This window comes from Cyclopterus lumpus, chromosome 1 (assembly GCF_009769545.1).
Source record: "Cyclopterus lumpus isolate fCycLum1 chromosome 1, fCycLum1.pri, whole genome shotgun sequence".
Classification (NCBI taxonomy): Eukaryota; Metazoa; Chordata; class Actinopteri; order Perciformes; family Cyclopteridae; genus Cyclopterus; species Cyclopterus lumpus.
The window spans coordinates 11,960,004-11,979,304 of record NC_046966.1 but is presented as its reverse complement, the minus strand read 5'-3'; the positions used below and the strand labels follow the sequence as shown (position 1 = coordinate 11,979,304).

At 41.6% G+C, this 19,301-nt stretch overlaps 3 protein-coding genes across 5 annotated transcripts in view; 2 read left to right on the top strand and 1 right to left on the bottom strand.

Annotated features, from left to right (window-relative positions):
- The window catches only part of grk4 (G protein-coupled receptor kinase 4), a 35,663-nt gene extending 29,350 nt beyond the window's left edge, over positions 1-6,313 (bottom strand). For both annotated transcript variants that reach the window (XM_034538023.1, XM_034538015.1), the window contains exon 1: positions 5,969-6,313. In XM_034538023.1, the coding sequence (XP_034393914.1) occupies positions 5,969-6,020 (52 nt within the window). In that variant the 5' untranslated portion in view covers positions 6,021-6,313. The remainder of the gene's footprint in view (positions 1-5,968) is intronic.
- A 3,458-nt stretch (positions 6,314-9,771) lies between these two features.
- Positions 9,772-17,204, top strand: LOC117734016 (target of Myb protein 1-like). Of its 2 annotated transcripts, none has more exons than XM_034538053.1 (15): positions 9,772-10,078; positions 11,961-12,045; positions 12,440-12,518; positions 12,720-12,869; positions 13,329-13,463; positions 13,557-13,706; positions 14,338-14,454; positions 14,989-15,122; positions 15,237-15,279; positions 15,373-15,487; positions 15,920-15,986; positions 16,409-16,484; positions 16,616-16,675; positions 16,783-16,822; positions 16,957-17,204. In XM_034538053.1, the coding sequence occupies exons 1-15, from the start codon at positions 10,006-10,008 to the stop codon at positions 17,097-17,099; spliced, it is 1,467 nt and encodes a 488-aa protein (XP_034393944.1). In that variant the 5' UTR covers positions 9,772-10,005; the 3' UTR covers positions 17,100-17,204. The 2 variants fall into 2 exon arrangements, with proteins under 2 accessions (XP_034393944.1, XP_034393935.1); XM_034538044.1 differs by having other exon boundaries at positions 9,776-10,078; positions 15,370-15,487.
- On the top strand, positions 17,196-19,035 carry LOC117734027 (noggin-2-like). Its single transcript, XM_034538066.1, has one exon. The coding sequence runs from the start codon at positions 18,031-18,033 to the stop codon at positions 19,033-19,035; it is 1,005 nt and encodes a 334-aa protein (XP_034393957.1). The 5' UTR covers positions 17,196-18,030.
- The last annotated feature ends 266 nt before the right edge of the window (positions 19,036-19,301 follow it).

Below are 19,301 nucleotides of genomic sequence, written 5' to 3'. Positions count from 1 at the left end.
AAAAAGCCAAATGTGCTGTTTGGTAAGTCACTAACACCATTTTTCTAACTTTAAAAACACTGATAACAATGTTTACCAAGTTATTTTTGGCCAATGTAATCATACCCTGATGGTACGAGCCCATACCTCGCTAGATCTGACCCTCACCCTGCAGCAGTCACATCGGTGGATGTTTGGATCGGACGGCCATAGTACTCCCTAAAAACATGATTTAAATTGTAGGAAATGAGAGAGGGTCACGCATAGTTTAGGCCCATTGTATTATGAGTATGCACACGGGCACAATGGAGCCTGGCCATAAATGAATGGCCTGTTGCTTTCCCAGTCACTCTCTCTCATACAGTGCGTGATTGGCTGGAGTAGCCCCTGATAAGGAAAACATTAGCTGCGAGTATCTGTGTTGCCCATTCAAAGCAAAGGCCCAGTGTTTGCATAAAGTAATCCGTCTGTATACGAGCACTGAAAGACGCACATCAGCTCAGAGAGAGAGAGAGAGAGAGAGAGAGATCCTGTGATCCTCACCTCTCCCACATGCCTCTTTTTTTTCCCTCTTCTCTCTTACTTCAGCTTCTTCCTCCGCTCCCCCATATAAACAGTTTTCTCCTCTTGTTTTGCCTTTTCTAATTCTTTATGGCCAGACGGCCCTTTCTCACAAACACGAGGCAGAATATGCAGTTTTTCCACTTCAGCATAAAAACTACACACACGCTGCACATAAACATGCGCTCTTGCTCATTCCAGCGATGTGCTGTGGTGTTTTGCAAGACCTTTCCTTCCTCTGCCCCATATCTCGGTGTTCGAGATATTCCATTAAAATCGAGCCGAGACGTGCTTGAAAACTGACCCTTGTTTTCAATTCGTCTTGAGGGAGAAGGGGGAGGGAATGACGGCGAGAAAACATGGTGAGACTAAACTTGAGCAAGACGCACAGAGTTGGATCGAGTAAGAGGACAGATTGAAAGGTTAATCATCTATATGGTATCTACAGCTGTCTCTCAGATGAAGGGCCCACTGGTTAATTTCACAGCCTCACTGAAAGAGCACAAACACACAACAGCAGCCTCTCCAGCACTGAGCCCTTGGGTGTGGAACACATAGCACATTTTACACCTTGAAGATTATCTGTGGTAACACCTTCAAGTCATGTTTGATATAAGGACTGACATAAAAATAAAAATTGTGACTCTGAATGTTTCAAAAAAGCAACATTATAAATATGAAGGACCTTTGACAATTAATACACTTGCTAGTAGACTTTGACTGACCGTAAAAAACTCTTTTCAGATAAACTAAATCTTAACTTGAACCATAAGAACTTGCAAATACACTCAGCCATACACATTGTTAAAACTCAGGCTGACAGCTGGGTTCTCACAGGAAGAACGGCCATATAACATTTAATAAGGCAGCTGGAACAACGTCCCTATGATGTTCACAAAGTGCCTCAAAAAGTGCCTCTTCATGCTCAGTCAGCTTGCCAAGAAATTGTGCTAATGAACCTCCCAATAGCCATCCAGCGAAGCGTCGCTCCTAGTGCCATGCAGCCTGCCTGCGTACGCAACACACTGCATCTCGTTCCCCGCACAGCCAATTTGTGAGTGTAATAACTGTAAAATGAGTCCCACATCAAGGGACAGTCACAAAGCAATGTGTTTTATGAGCGTCAGATGGAGGAAACACCCCAGAGTGATGACAACAAGTGTTAGCCCAGCTATGACCACAAAACTAATAAAGCTACGCTGGCTAACGTCACAGGAAAACCCTCACAAGTGGTCTGAGAGGACCCGCTGGCCTACAATTTGAAGGGTGGTGGAAAGGGGGCAGAGGGCAGAGAGAGGTTAGAGACTGCAAAAGCAGACGTAGATCCTCTTTCATATGTTATGTTCTATGGCAAAAAAAAAGAGCTCCCAGCTTGTACGGTGGAAATAATTTATATAAGCAGGATTAGTTTTGAATGTTTGTCCGGGGAATGTGAGCACCGGACTGTCCACATTCCTTCCTTTTTATGAAGACAGTAGGAATGACAAAAGAAACAAAACGGAAAAAAAGATCTAATGAAATGTGATTCAGGAAGAGGGATTATTTTTGTCCAGTCTCTCTTTATATTTGAATATTAACATATGTGTGGAAACATAATATGTTGGTGATCATATGTTCATGTCCCTGTCGCATACAAGTTTGTATTAAAGAGTAATAACATTCAGCTACACATCTCAACGCTGTTCCTCTGTGCACTTTGGGTATTTGCATTGCTTCTGAGCACAGACACATGTATCTACCAAAGCATGAATCTATGGAAAAGACAACGGTTTATTTCACTGAATAGCTGCACATTTTTATCAACTCCAAATTATATTTTTCATTATCTCCAAAAACACTTTTGTGGCAACGGTGTACTTTTGAGGAGTTATTTAGTCCCAGACATAGATAACTTAAAGTCACATCAATGCATTACCAATGCAGCTTTAATAAAGCTTAAGCTGTATTTGAGGAAACCCCTCAGGTGTTATTTTACCAACTTTACATTCAAATCCGGTTCTAAATGACAAACTTTGATTGACCAGAATGCATTGCAGACATCCAACATGCTGTGCTTTGACTACGGGGGTGCAACTGACTTCTCACCTGGAAGAGCTCTTTCTGACGTACTCAACCATGCACCCACCGACTATATTTAAAACTCCTGGCTGAAGGCACCAAGAAAACGTTGGCTCTCATAGGGAACTCTGGGAAACGTAGTCTCTCTAACTGAATTAAAAGCTCTGACAACAAACCCCAAATTGTACAGCTATCAATATTAGGGGTCAGCAACGGACCTGATTTTGTCTGAATGTCCAATTCAAGAATTCCCCCTAAAGAACTACAACATCCAGATCCTCCTGTTGTCTATGTGGTGCATCTTCACTCAAAACGAAGCAGTATACAATACAGTAAGGGCTAATACTTTAATAGTTTGAGACAACATCGTTCAGTAGATGATATAAAACCGACACGTTGTACAGAAGCTCCTTGTGTCACGTTTAAAAATGCAGTTCAATTTTATGTATAAAGTTTTAAGTCAGAGAGAGGAAAATATGTTTAATGTAAATGCTTCAGTGGCTACTCAACACTGCTTCTTTCTTATTGAGATACAACTGTATGTTCAGGTACAAGAAATGTATCAGTTTGTATCAATAATTGTTTGCCGACCTCATATAAACCATATTTTTGCATGTTAAGTTGATCAAAAGGACCCTCCGATGTGGTTGTTGAGCAGCTCTGACAAATGCATGTAATGGAGGCAGGATATTTTAAAGCTGAAGAGTAAACATAGATTTTCTCAGACTTCACACCGCCATCTGCTCAGCTCTGATAGGCTGCTCCGCCAACTCAGGTGCTGCAAAGTTTTGTAAACAGTGGAGTCTGCGGGACAAAGTATGATAACACTGTTTCTAAATTATCTCAAGTGCTGTTTTCTGTGAATATCAGCCAATACAATCTTTGATAAAAAACAATATCCGCTGTCCAAACAGGCCTATGAGGTGGGGAGAGGCCAGAGCAGTGTCATCTCTACAACACCGAAACCACTTCCCTTGTCGTGTCATTTCAACTGTGACAGACTGGACACACCCTATCATAACACTTCTCCTTCTGGCCACCCAGTTTCACATCAACAGGTGTATAAGAGTTGACTAAAAAAGGTAAACGTTTTGAGCATCTTGTGGCCAGACTCAAAGGTCATTGAGGTACTGACAGACATGTAGGATAGCCTTAATAATCAAGAGTTAATTCAGCGTATCAGCAAACAAAATGATCGTTTATGCACCGTGCATATTTTTTTTTTAGTACGCTGGAAACTGTCATTTCCTGTCTCCACAACGAGGTCAGAGAGTTTACAGAAAAAACTGATTTAATGTCTTGCTCAAGGACACATCAGCAGGGCAAACTCTTGCCGACTCAGTGGATGGGATGCAGCTGGTAGACAGACTCCTTGTACCTCTTTACTGCTCGCAGAGGCCTTGATGTTGTGTAGCACGAAGGTGATTGAGGAGGCACTCTTGAATAAAAAAGGCAGCTGATCTCTGATCCACAGGAGCCGTTTTCTGTCTGGATTTGTGCATTTAAACTCGGTACGCTGCCAGTGTTCACAGCTGTCACGGTGACACACTGAAACACTTTGACAGCTGCAAACACCCACCTCTGGAAAGCCTAATTAAAATCAAATTCGTCTCCTGCCCACCTTAAAAAGATAAATTGGGTGCCATTAGCAGTTTTAATCTGAGTGCTAATTAACACAGTGAATGGTATAGCAGGGGGAAATATAAAAACAACACTGGCTTATTCAACATATTTGAGGTGGCAGACAGGCGCCAAATATATCCAAAATCCTAATTAAAACTGAAAGAACTGACTGTTTTATTTGTTGATAAAACTTATGCTATAATACTGATAATACATGTAAATGACTGGTTGGTATTTTAATGTGATGAACGACTCATGTCAAATGACCACCTGATTAATCACTAAATGTTTCTGCACAAATCTTTTACCATTGAAGCTGAATAAATGGTGACGTTTGGCCCCATATGGTCTCTGCATGCATCATATCCTCACCACTGAGGGCCTCTGGATGAGGACACTGACAGAAACTGAGGCTTTAGATCCGATCAGCAGAATGTTCCCGTCACGAGTAACAATCCTGACAATGCCAAGCACCATTTAAAGGCAGGTAAAGGAAAGCCTGGTGCCTCGTAAGGAGCAGCTGCTGCTGCTGCTGCTATGACATGGATTCACTGCTGCTGTGAATAATATATTTTAACAGCAGTGTTTAACTGAAACGCAGTCCGAATATAATGTAAACCATAAGCAGGGGGAGGCCTCTGCACATACGCACACCGAAGCGCGACCGCCGAGCCATGCAGCCGCGCTGCGAGCGAATAAAATGCATCAACTTTGACAACAACAACAACAAAAAACTCTGAGGCCCACAGCCGTCCAATCCTATTGGTAGAGATGGAGAGAGAAGAAGAAGAAAAAAACACAAGTGGAAATCGTTGACTAGTAATAACACCTTTTCACCCTCCCCTGGCAGCTCATACCGTGTTGTACACCCACCCTGTGCCCACTCACTGGCTGCTCTGCCATATCCTGGAAAACAGATGGACCCTCGCTTCTTTTCCACCTCCAGGTGTGAGCTGCTGCGGGATCACCGGCCCACTGAGCAGCGTGCACACCCGGGGCTTTAGCGCCTGGGCCGCGGGGGTACACGGTGGGCCTTCTCAGAGTCTCCCTCTGCATCTAAAACCTCCACTATAACATTTTCTAACATGTTCTTCCCTCCCACACTAGGTCCTTATCAATAGCCAAGCGGCAATGCAGTGGCATACTTATGCGTCAAATAATACCACAAATTCACGTTACATTTCTAATTGGGCTTTTCACGCACGTATTGAACCCTACAATGACAGAGAGAAAGAGGCTGCACTGAAAGCAGCGAGCCTCACTGCGCAGCTTGTTTTTTGACCAACAATTGCAATAGCGTGTAACGTGAATACCATTAAATATCAATTATGTCATTGTTAAATTGGAAATATCCACCAAAACCACTGGTGATTGTGTGAAAAAATGTGCTCGACCGCCTCTAATGCAACGCTGCTATCTGAGCGCGATGCTGCAAACACTCCCTGCGTTGTTCATCTCCAGCCCGCTGGGCCTTGCGTTAACCTGGCCGGTAAATGTGTGTGTTGTTGGTGTGTAAACATCTGATTTCAACGGAATACGTTCGGGGTCTGCCCAGAGACAAAGCGCTCAGCAGGGATGGGACACGGAGAAAACATAAACCCCGAGGAGGACAGCCGAAAGCTCGGGCTCGTCCGTGGCCATGTCGTAGAGGCGGGGGGTGGGGAGGGGGGGCCCGGGGGGGGGGGGACACACACAAAATAAAAAATGACATTTTCATTCTTTCTTGTTGGCATTCAGCTGTGCTTACCTTCTCTTGCCTTCAGGAGAACCGTGTTGGCCACGATATTTTCAATCTCCATTGTCAGAATGTGAATCCCGAGCAGTCGCGATACATTTCACTCAGCGGAAAAATACGGTTTTTCAGATCAAACGTGCCGACGACGGTGAGGCTGCACGCGCACAGGGCTAACGCGGCACTGGCGCATAGTAGGTGTTTAATAGTGGTCGTCGTTCCTCTCCATGGCAAGACGGTTTTTTTTATCAAACCCTACCTACGGAGCACTATGATTACGACGGTGCTTGTTAGCATTCACTGCCTGCCTCCCTTCCCTCTCCGCCTTCCTTCCTTCCTGCTTCGGTTCCCTCCTCCTCTTCCTCCTCCTCCTCCTCGCCCCTCCTCTGCTCAACGAACCAGCGAGAGTAGGAGGGATCAATTTACAACCAGTGCAACCACACACACGTTCACACACAAGTGCATTCAGACGTACATGCATGCTATTTCCAAGGCTTAGTGTCCTGAAATTATGGATGTTTATGACATTTCTTGTGTGGCAGCTTTAATTAAAACGAGCTTTATGTGTGTGGTTGTCTGCACGTTTCCCCCTCGTCGACCACAGGAGCGAGTACTGGAAATATCTCAGGGAAAAAAATATGTTTCCTTGAAATACTCATTCTGAAATGGCTTTGTATCCAAACATATGTAAACTTTTCCTTCCGATGATTTCCTGCTTTCCTGTTTTGTGCAGCCTGCTAATGTGTCGTTATAGGCAACATGAATGCCTTTGGCCACCGAGGCCTGATACAGACTTTGTGTTGTGTGAACAATGGTGTGAGGGTTTTGAAGTTGTTACATTATGCCTGGTTGTACAGCCTGGAGAAAAGAGATAACACACCAGGTTTCTCCTCCTCACAACCACACACTGTGGCCCAGCCGGCCTCTGGGCTTTCTAATCTGACTTTTGGATCGACTGAGCCCGCAATGCTCGGAGAAGAGCTGTGTGTCTGCTGAATGAGAGGAGAGAAGGTGTGTGCCTTTCAAGGAACAATGTGGGAGTTGAAAAGTAATGGATTAAGTTGTTCTTGAAAAGATTTAGAGATCCATAAATGTGATCATTGAGAATAAACAATAGGCCTCCATTGCTGTTTCACTTTTCCTTTTTACTACGGTCATAAACACATCGCAGGGAGGCCCCAGGCTATCTCAAGAGCGGAGTGGAGTAACTCAAAGGTCGAAGATCACAGGCTTTCATCTTCACTTCCTCAATGATTTTATGAACACAGAATGTGACAAGTTACTGGAAGATTCAAAACACGTCTATTTTCAAGTTTAACCGCTGGACGTGTAAGTAATAATGTTTGTTTTGAATCGCCCTGACTGGGTTCATTTTGCAAGAAGGATCCGGTCGCTTTACATTATCTAGCTACTCTCTAAATAAATCTATTATGTGGACAGGTGTGTGTCTGACATGAAATCAATATGTTGTGGTAGCATACTCTCCTACCACGACATTATCACCATTATCAGTTCCTAGAAGTACAGGATGCTGGTTATGGGACAGACAACCAAAGAGCCCATTGACATAATAGTGATTATTACATGGGATGGGCAGTAGCTCGACCACAGGTCAGCAATTCAATTGACAGCCATAGAGGCCATGGTTGTACAGGGTTAAATCTGATGCTGTACTGTGCTGAAATGCCTTGATTCTTTCTTACTTTATATTTAAGGTATATTTCTCATCACAAGCACAAGTGGACGCTATCACTCTAACAATACCCCTCAGTCAGGGTTACATTAGTGGGAACTCTCAAAGAAAGAGACTGTCTGTACAATATATAAACCTGATTCTTATTACCCCATTTTAGTAATGCACCACTCACTGTCCATGGTCGATCGGTACATGGTTGCTTGTCTGAAAAAATCATAAAACCAAACTACTGGTCCATTCAGATTCAATGCTGCCACCTAGTGGTGATTATGCATGAATACAAGCTAATTCAAGCAGTATGCTAGTTCACTTATCTCGTTCAATAATTACTATTTTCACAGAGACAAAGAGTATAAATCAGACATCAAATTTATTTTTTATATTAGCAATAGTGTTGGCCCCAAAATAATAATTAAATTGTGAAGACTTATGTTAAGTCGATTTCCCCTTAGTTTTTTACATGATGGGAGAATACTGTAACAACCATTTCTGCCCAGACACCCTTTTGACTTTAAAGTTGTTTGTCAGTCCAGAAAAACATTAATTTCTTTAATTCATCTAAATATGTTGGGTAGCCGTTTGTCTTTGTGCCCTCTGCAGTCTACTCAGCAGTTCGATTGAAGAGGTTTAACTGTGATTAGTTAGTCATAGTATTGTTCAGCTGATAGTCCAAAAGTGATAACTCTACACTATTCTTATATTTCTATTGTGACGCTTTAAGAATAGCTTTGCTAAATAAACACCTGTTAATATTCCAGCTTATTGTAGTTGTACTTAACACTGAAACAGAAACTGTTCCTATTTAAATCTGCACACATTCAGGTGCTAAGCTTCCAGCTTCTTTTACCAACAACTGGTGATTTCTTCTTTTTGAACTGTTGCCCAGAAGGATCTTTGTCTCTTTCTGCCCTTTCACTTGTACACAGTTGTAATCTCCACTTCGTCAACTGGATCGGCTCTTGCTCTTTACTGTAATATCTCTACTGTCTCAGATAAAGGCACATGATTTCCCAAAAATACTTTAGTAAAAAAATGTATATGCGGTGAGTTTTCTAATAGACCCGTTAAACTTATAAATTTTGATTTTTACCTGAAGTACTATGAGGGAAATCAGTTTTTTTTTCTTGACAAAAATACATAAACCTAAACAACCCATAGTGTGTCTTGCGTACATCAGATAAATAGATATTTGGTTGATGAGAAACCAACAGTAAGAGTCCTAAACCATAAGAATGTAGTTTCTAACACGTGGCAGCTATTGAGAAAGCAACTGTTCTTCTTGATGCCAGAAGTAAAACTCAACAACAGATTTATTAACTCTAAATGCTTCTCCACCAAATGTTGTTGGGTAGTTTTTCTGCAGGCTACATTTACGACACTAGATGGTGCTGCTGACATAAAAGAATGTCCGAATTTTACATTTGCAAATAATTCCTTGAAACGTAATATTTTCAAGCTTGAGAGAGTGTTTTATTTACACATTTTGAAAACTGGTCTCTTTGTTCACAATATACCTGTAATGCCATGTGAGCATGGCTTCCCTCGGTGTTTCATGTGCTGTGAGGCGAAACTGTATATCAACTAGAAAATGCATTTCCTGCTGAAAATGCGTTCGAATGCTTAAAGCTGAAAGCTGAAATATTTGAAGAAATCAAAAAATAGCGGAAAATCCAGAAAAGGGAAACTACCTGATGAAAAGTTTTGAACCCCAAAAGCATTGAACTGAACTGCTGCAAATCCTTAAAGTTGAAATGTATAACTGGAAAAGTTGGAAGCAAAACTGCATCAATCTAAATAATCCAAGAGATTACATATATATATATATATTTATTTTATTCCAGACTCATGAGACCATAAAGCAACACACACAAATACAACAACAATATATAAAATACAATACAAGGACACAGGTAGAATCACTGCAGTTAAAAAGTCACTTGTGGTTATTAATTACAATCGAGGAAAAAATGGAAACTAAACGATTTTACTGGAGTGCTGCAGAGATGGTTTTCCTTCTGGAAGGTTCTCCTTCTGCAAATTGATACCTTTTACTTTTGATACCGTATGCATTCTATATTTTGCTGGTAATACTACCTTTACTACTTGTATGCAGGACAAGGTTATGAGTAGCACTGAGCGAACGTACACGTGAAAAGCCTCTGAGGCTGAGCGCCTCGCTGTTGATGTCTGCTGGGTCCTTGCCCTGTGGGAGTTTTCACGTGACCACTAAAGTGAGCCCGTGAGCCTCTGAAGCAGCGGAGGACGCTGAAAGCAAACGGAAACACTCGTAGTTTTGAGCTCAGTAGCTGCCACATTACTTTAATATAGTTAGAGGGGACGCTTGTGATTTTCGAAGATGTTTTCACTCGGGCAGAAGATGGAGTTCCTCATAGGAAACCCCTTTTCAACGCCGGTCGGTCAGAGAATCGGTAAGTCGCCTTTGCTTTTGAAACTAGGAGTTGTTCACCGTTGGATTCAATTTGACATCATTTAAATTACCTAATCAATGACACGTTTCAGCATTTTACAACTAGACTCACGGGGACGTGTCCTAAACCCATTTAATATCACTTTTCCTTTTTGTTTCCTGATCTAAAATGTTGAAAAAGGAACTCCAAACTTGACAGAAACATAGAAATAAGTCTTTAGAGCCAATGACGAGGCAGAGGCGGGACTCGAGCCTCCCGATCTTCCGTTTGATTGGTTCTTGCAAGTTCAGTGACAATTCATTTGACGAATTAAGGAGGCGCTTTGTGTTTCCTCTCACTTCCTCGATCAATGTGTTTTTGTCAAAAACACACCATTATGCACCAGTGTCACTGACGCTCTTTAACGAGCATGTGTCACATTGAACAATTTTTAAACCAGCAGTGTTCCCCCACAGTGGCAACAGGTTGCTGCTTTTTGTGAAGCAAACACATCCTCAACAAACTCTTAAGACAGCTGCCGATGACAGATGTGTAATCAGGACAGTCAAGAGATGTGAGAAGCTGACACACAGCCATCCCAAGCCTTCCTCCCTCTTACCTCATGCACTCACTTTCTCACACAGTAGCCTAATGTCAGAGAGGCTTCAGCGAGTCTGGGGCCAATGAGAGCAGAAAGCAGCTGACAGTCACATGAAGTGGATGGAGGGAGAGAGGAGGAGGAGGAGGGGGTGGAGGATGCAAAGGGGAAGGGAGTTAAATGGGATTGAGAAAAGCAGTGAGGGTTTGGGGAAGTGTGTGGGGGGGGCTATGGTGGAGAGGAATGAAGGAGATTGAGAGATTTAAGAGGAGCCTGTGAGGGGTGGAGTGCAAAGAAAGCTTGCTTTGATAAATAGTTTAGTGTACAACATGTTTCAGCTGAAAACCAACTTTCTCAATCAGTTTATAACTATAAACGAGTAGTATATATATATAAGGATACCACTCAATTCACATGAGAGATTTCAGTATTTTATGTTTGTCTGTGCTCCTCTGGCTGGTTTAAAGTTGATGGGGTCTTGTTGTATGAAGGTGGAGGCCTCAACCAACCAACCAATCAGAATGATTGATCCAACCACGTCAACACAGTCCACAATAAGCTGATTTTATTCTTAAAGAGGCCCTTGACCCTATTATACGCATGCAGATTATGTGTAGTATGAACGTTGTCTCTTGTAGTGAGAAACCCACAAGACTCTGCAGCTCCCCTCAGCTCTACGCATGTGTTTTGCCATCTTTCAGCTCATTGTTTTTTTTGTGGTTTTCTGGCACACAACTTTACCATTTTTTTTCACAATCACTGCTTTCAGCGTATACGCGACAAAACAACAACAAACAGCAGAGCAGACACAGCTAGTGACCATCTGACAAGCATAGAGCACTTATAACCACATATCTGATATTCGTATTTCAAGTTCTTTTCCCTTCTAACGTTAATTGTTGCTTGTGTATTCGCAAACATTTAGTTTTCAATAGAAATGATTTAAAAACACATTTACAGGTGTGTAACCTCAAGTATCACTTCTGTAAATGCATTTTAGAATTCTGTCATTAGATCCACAGATACAAATAAAACAACCAATATATCTTATTTATTGTATGATATTATTATCAGATTTCCATGTGGTGTTTTAATAATATGAATCACGCATTTATATCCCAACTGACACATTTCTCAAAGAATGATTTCTGTAATAAATCTAAAAAAGACCAGCTAGAAATGGCCTTTATCTTGCAGATATCATGATATCAGAAGCAGGTCTTCTGGTTATCGCATACTTTTTCTATTACCTTATCAGTATTCCTATATAACTGTAACTTTATGTGATTCCCTCTCTGTTGACAGAGCGAGCGACAAGCGGTGCTCTGCAGTACGAGGACTGGGGGCTCAATATGGAGATATGTGACATCATCAACGAAACAGACGAGGGGTACGCAAGTAACGTGGTTTCACCAAGAAGCCTTGAACTGTCCCCATCTGCACATTGCCTCACCCTTCTGACTAATACACTGTACTGTATGTAGCGCTACACATTTTATTTGTATGTTGCTTTTTATTGTCACGTCCTTCATTATTTACATTTTTTGGGGGTTGTGACTGAATGACCTACTTATGGTTAAGGCCAATCTCAAAGGTTTCTCTGCAGTGTGGCTTTTGTAATGCTAAAAGACAAATGTCTGTACTCCTGCAATGCAGCATGTATAGTGGTGAGATGTATACAGTAAAAAGCCCATATTATGAGATCTCCCAGAGATGAACCACAAACAAACCTACCATTCTTTGCTCATTTCCTCATGTGTAAATATCAGTTATATTTTTCTCAGGCCCAGAGATGCAGTCAAAGCTATTAAGAAGAAAATCGTAGTAAACAAGAACTTCAATGAGATCATGTTGGCCCTCACGGTGAGTAATCCTCTGGAGGTGATAGTGTGCAATGATTCTATCCATTCTTTCACGCTCCTGATTGGCTGGTGGCCGAGTTGCAATGGTTTGTGGCTAATTTAACATTGAAGTCTTAGTGTACGCATTGAGACAAAGCTTTATTTTGACCGTAATGTTTAATTACATTTGCACCTTTTTTTTTATTTGTACTGCATCACACAGGTTCTTGAGGCCTGTGTGAAGAACTGTGGCCATCGCTTCCACATTCTTGTGGCGTCGCAGGAGTTTATAGAAGGAGTTTTGGTCCGTTCCATTCTGCCCAAATATAACCCCCCCACGTCCCTCCATGATCGGGTGCTCAGCCTCATTCAGGTATGTGGGTGCTCCTGTAGAGTGCAATATGACAGAAACTGTAGTCACTTGTGCTGCAACTAATGAGTATTTCCCTTTGCAATTAGTCTGCTGCTTGTTGTGTTAAATAATGGATTAATCGTGTCTATAGAAAAAGAAAATCTCAGTCACATTTGACCAAAATCAAAAGTGATGTCTTGCTAATGTTTTTATCCCCTAAACCAGTAGTTCTAAACCCAAATATGTTAAATGCACTACCATAAAACACAAATAAAGCCAGCAAATAATGATTATCAAAATGTCTGCAGACGTGTACAGTTATGTTATCTTTAGTGTTATTTGTGATTGAAATACCTTCACGCTTTCCTTTTCCTTTTTGTTGTTTTTGGTTTCTTTGTGTTTTTTTCACATTTGGCCAGTAGACTGTGGTATTGAATAAGGAATCCGTTATTCTCATAATATTTTTCGTCATATCCCCAGTCGTGGGCCGATGCGTTTCGTAGCTCTCCCTCCCTAGCAGGGGTGGTGTGCGTATATGACGACCTGAGGAGGCGTGGTCTGGAGTTCCCCATGACAGATCTGGATGCTCTGTCCCCCATCCACACTCCCAATAGGGTGAGACTGTCTACAAAGTGAAATTAGCACACCATAAGAAATGCATCTCCAGATATCTATCTCTACATTGCATGTTCTCCTTTCATCTCGCAGAGTATACCGGAAAACGAGACCCCTGAAACGAACCCCGTCGCTGCTCCCACACAGCAGTCACAATCACAAGCACCTTCCAATGTTCCCACTATGAGTATGTCACCTCCAGCCCTGTCCAGTGAGGGACCAGCCTGCCTCTCTGCAGAACAGGTACAGCTGCCGAAAAACACTGTCAGTCACTGAGTACATAGAGCAGGTGAAGAAAACTATGACGCTTCAAAGTTAGTGATATTTGTAGACTCGAGATTAATTTGCTTTCACTTTGACATTAAAGAACCTTTTTATTTTCAAATATCCTACATGCATCCATTGTGATTCAGTGTTGCAATAAAAACATGAAAATGTCCACTCTTCAAATGTTCTTATATAGGCACCAATGTTGTGCATTCAATATTCAGCATATTTCCCAAATTCTAAGCTCTTGAAGTCGATTCTTGTTTTGCCTCTGGAACGGCATTTAAACCACCAGCATAGACTAGAGTTCAACTGCATCTTAAATCAGGTCTGTGGTTCCCAAACTTGGCACATGTGACCGTGGGGAAAAATGTGGAGTGAAAATTAAGTTTTCAGAAAATGACAATTTGACTTGAGCTGGAGCAGAGCCATTGTTAATGCTTTTAGTTCCACCTGTGCTTTTCCTGCTTTTTCATGTCAAGATATAACTAAAATATCACGTGAGTAATAGGCTGTTTCTATGCCCAATTCTGGCTTTATGGAATAAACGTCATTATGTTGTTGCTTTTGACTGCTGTTGATTAAAAAAAAAAAGTTTCTTATCCAGGAACGGAAGCTGCAAAATGAGCTGGTGCTGGTGAAGGGAAATCTCACTGTGATGACAGAGCTGCTGAATGAGCTAATACCTGGACAGAGCCAGCAAGATGATACAGAGCTGCTACAGGTGTGTGTGTGCGTGTGCGTGTGCGTGTGAGTGTGCGTGTGCGCGTGTGCGTGTGTGTGTGTGTGTGTACCGTATATAATACCAATTATTATACTTATCGTTACCAAGTTAAATGTTACAACTTATGATTTTACTATATATAATTTGGCTTATCCCCTTGGCACCAGAAACTAACTGTGACAGAGTAAAAGTATTGGGCTAATACAAAGTTATGTGGAGGTGTGTGAATGTGTGTTAGTCTGTGAAATCATAAGTACAAACAAGGAAATAATCCCCGGTCTGTTTGCTTTTCCTGGCTCTCAGAGCAGGAAGCAGAAGCACCTGCAAGAGTGTGTTATAAATCTCTGCAATTGCTCTGTACTCTATGCAAGTTTAGGTATCATGTTGTTGTGAAAGAATTCTGGGAAATGTAGTAAACTAGCGATTAATGTAAAGGAGATGAAGCAAGATGAAGAAAATTGGGTACACCAACAAAAGTACAGGATTTAGGACTGGATTTATGAGAATTAATGAATCTCTCTAATGTCCAAGCAGCAGCTGTACTCGGTGTGTAAGAGTATGCAGACTCGAGTGGTGGAGCTCATCCCACAGCTGCTGGATGAAGGGTTTATTGAAGAGCTGCTTGTGGTCAACGATGACCTTAACAACGCCTTCATCCGCTATGAGAGGTGTGCTGCATCCTAGCTTTATGTTTTGGATTATACAATTATTACTATTTGTATTATAAAAGTGCAATAAGTATCTCTCTAATTCATGCTCATTGTATTGTCATCGCTTTTTAGGTTTGACAGAATGAACAAGGCACAAATTCCAAATGGTCAACAGGTAAGAAGACGACTCGCTCCTCCTCATTTCTGCTGTAAGAACAAGCTCACGCACGAGGTGACGCCCCACTGTGTTGCGTCCTCACTCTAGCAGAGCTCAACCACCAGCCCGAGCCTCGTCAACCTCAGCCAACCGGCTGTCATCACAACAACCAGCCAACCAGCAGTCAGCAGCACCCCCGCCAGTCTACCGCAGTCAGACGATCACAGTGAGTACACTATGTATAACTTCTGCTTTATATGTGCACTCTTTTATAACACCAAATCCATACATATAACATTCCTGAAACTGGAGTTATGCTTTCTTAAGTTGGCGTATATATCTGGCAGAAAACAGGATGTTGTGGCTGGGCATCACATGGAAATTCAGAGTTTAGAAGAGTGGTTTCAGAATAAAAAACAGGAGATAATCGAAAATTACACTGTTGGAGCATATGATGTGTTTGAAAGTGGCCTATTGGTACAGAATCACTGTTTCCATACAAATAATAAAATGTTGGTAGAATAAAATATGAAAGTATTTAAGTTCATGTTTGTGGTTTAATTATAAAAGATGTGTTGCTACATGAATTTAGATAACAGAATGGAGGAGGTTTTTTTTCATTCAGTTGTGACTTAATGAGTACAAATCTATCTTGCAGAAGAGGAGGGGGAGTTTGACATGTTTGCCCAGACAAGAGGCAGCTCCCTGGCTGACCAGAGGAAAAGGTGAGCGATGCTAACTGACAGAAAGACACACATCATATCATGACACCTCGAACTGTCACAACATGTCTGGTGCTTGTATTTGTATAATTTAATTAAAAACGTCAATGTAGTGAGATTAAATTGTGAGCCTGAGGTTATTTTTGCCACTAAACCGCCAATGAAATATACAGTTTAGTTTTTGACACCATATGAGGAACAAAAAGCCTTTGCAGTTCTTTATATTCAAATTTTGGTTTTCACTTGGCAATTTGCATTTATTTGTAACTGCATCACAAAACAAAAGGTTCCTTTATCAAACGATGCATGCCATGTAATTGCAACGTCCAAGGTTTGACTCTCGGGCAAAGACCTGTGTTGAAATTAATATTTAGTTTAATACAGCCTACACTGTGTCACAGCATTACAATATATCCTATCCCCAGTGTCAGGTATGAGGACCCAGGAGCTGTGGAGGGCCTTGCTGGAGCTCTGGATACGAGGTTGCAGGTCACAGGAGGGGTGAGTATAGCATCATCAGACATGCAATATAATAAAACATTTCCTGTGGAACAAAAATACAAAGTGTCGTGATAATTGTTAAATACAAGTAAAACACAGTGTCGACTCATAACAATTACTTTTCCTCTTAGATGCCATCAGCGAAAAACTCTCCGCAGAACGATGTTGACAAATGGTTGTCTTGCGATATCGTAAGAGAAAGCTTCTCTCTCTATTAAACGGTGTTCTTTTCAAATAATGTGTAATATACTGCAGGATGATATATCTTTAATTTGTTTTATTGTGTTTGGATGTGCAGGAAGACAAATCTTCAGTTAGTGAGGGAGTTTCCAGTGCAGGTATGTTGTTCTGTCTACTGGTTCATTGCTGCCATTTTAGTGTAAACATAATGTTTCATTCTTCGTGTCTACTTCCTGTGTGTTCATGTGTTCATGCACATACACGCCCATCTAACGTCACCTATGCCTTTCAGAGTTTGATCAGTTTCTGGAAGATCGGGCGAAGGCATCGGACTCCAGTGGACAGGCAATTCGAAGCGTGCCATCCTCCACATCCAGACCGCTGCCGCAATCTACCCGGCAACAGGAAAGATCAGACCAGCTTTTCTCACTTTGAGTTTGAGGACAAACAAGAGAAGCTGTTGGATGTAAATGTCAACATACATTTTTAATATTCATATACAAAAATGTCCACAATCACACACACGCTGTGTTAAGTCAGGTTTCCTCTGAAAACACACACACACACACACACACACACACACACACACACACACACACACACACACACACACCTGTAGCAGCTCTGTATCATCTTGCTGGCTCTGACCAGGCATTAGCTCATTCAGCATCTCTGTCATTACAGTGATATTTCCCTTCACCAGTGCCAGCTCACTCACACACTCACACACACAATAAACCTGACACCACAGACCTGCTGCCTAATCAACTCATTGCATAAAAGCAATAATTCTTAATTCCTGCTCTTCATTATCTTTATGCAAGTATAAAAACATCCTATGTCTGTATTTATGAAATATATTATTATAATGTTGTTGTCAACAAAAACTTAAATTCACACAAATATGTTTGATATCATGCCTTTGACCCAGACATATCTTGTGTATGTGAGAATAAATAGGGTTATTATCCTGCAAACATGTTGCATCTGTCCTCTTTTTAAACGTATGTCTGCTATGTCATTATCTAAGCTGCCATGATGGGAATTTACCCTGAAGCTCATTTTATAACTGATCTAAGTGCAGTTTCTGTGTGAGAGTATTTTTCAATTATTGTGTTTGAGATTGCTCCTCAGCCAAATCAAGGTCAAATTATTGGGGTTTTTTCTTGCTTCATGCTTGCTGGGAATTACATCAAACTAAATCTAGTAATCAACACATAAACCTAGCTTCTCAGATGTGTCATATGTGTTTGCTTTGAAGCTAGCCAAAACATCAGAACCTTGAAAAAGAAGTGGGAGCTGAGGTGAGCTCTGGCCGTCCTCAATAATATGTCTGTTGTTTGTGTTGTAAGGCACTGATTTCAGTATGTTATTGTTCACAAGCTCAAGGATGTCTGGTGTAGGAGTCTCTGAAGCATCCAAAGGAAAACCCATAACTCGTCCTTCTGTTGTACCATCCGCACCTAAAACTATGCCTCAGCCATTCAACTGTGTTGTGTGTGTCTGCTGGATTTCTGTTTCTGTCCTTCTCAATGGATCTGCATTGTTTGCTTCGAACATTTCAACCCAGATCCAGATTGCAAACAAGACTGTTGTTCAAGACGAGGAGGACACAGACTGGGATTCACCATTTATTCAGCTGAGAGACAGTCTGCTGTCCTACTTACAGCCAGTCCCTCCATACACTCTGCTGACAAATGCTGAGGACTACCACTACATGCCCAAACCCAGACACCGCCGCCCCTCACGCCTCCTGCGTCTTCTGGGATCCTCTTTTGACCTGTTCCGGATGTCCATAGAGCAGCCATCTGAAGTCTCTGGGTGTCACCGGGATGGTCAATCTTTGGGTAATGAGTCACTGCCGGCAAAATTACCCAACTACACCACTGCCAAGAAGAAGTTCAACCTGAGTGCTTCTCCAGAGCTGAGAGAGGCTGCAGCAAATCAAATCATCATGCCGGGAAAGGAAGCTGCAGATCAAGATATCAGTTCTTTGCCCTCACATGTCGCCAGTTCAGTCAGAAACTGGTTAGTGCGCTCTGCCACTTGTGGATTGAGCTACCAATGGGTGGATCTGGGTCCATTTTTCTCGCCACGTTGGCTGCGTCAGACTGATTGTGAAAAATCAGATGGAGTGAGAAGCTGCTCCTTTCCTGCTGGGATGGAGTGTGTGCGAATTCTTACAGCTCGCGTAAAGATTCTGGCTTGGCACTGCTTGGAAATCAGAGAGGGAGGAGATGTTTCTAGAGGGGTAAAATCGGTCAGATCTGATGGCAGAAATGAGATGGGGACAGGTGAAGTCATGAAAAGGTGTATATGGAGGCACGTGCCTTACCCTGTGGTCACAGCATGTACATGTTCTTGTAAATAAATGTTTTTTTCTCATTGGAGCTTAAGCTTTTCAATCCTCATATGCTGGATGTTTATATGCATATGTATTTGACATTGAATTGTTATTGATTAAATAAAAAATATGTCAAATGATTTTCCAAAACCTAATCATATTTGCTTTTAATCACTCAGTAAGATGTTGCACATTTATGTTACTGGCTTTAAATAGATTTAAATACAAATAATTTCTCCTAAAATGTTCAATTATTTTGTTTCTTCAGCATCACTCTTTTCCAGTAACACTCT

Excerpts from the sequence above, each read along its gene's own strand:
- LOC117734027 (XM_034538066.1), top strand. The coding sequence starts at position 18,031 with ATGTTATTGTTCACAAGCTCAAGGATGTCTGGTGTAGGAGTCTCTGAA.
- LOC117734016 (XM_034538044.1), top strand. The coding sequence starts at position 10,006 with ATGTTTTCACTCGGGCAGAAGATGGAGTTCCTCATAGGAAACCCCTTT. Across the intron at positions 13,707-14,337 it reads CCTGCCTCTCTGCAGAACAG|GAACGGAAGCTGCAAAATGA; the intron begins GTACAGCTGCCG and ends TTTCTTATCCAG. Across the intron at positions 15,488-15,919 it reads ACCGCAGTCAGACGATCACA|AAGAGGAGGGGGAGTTTGAC; the intron begins GTGAGTACACTA and ends TCTATCTTGCAG.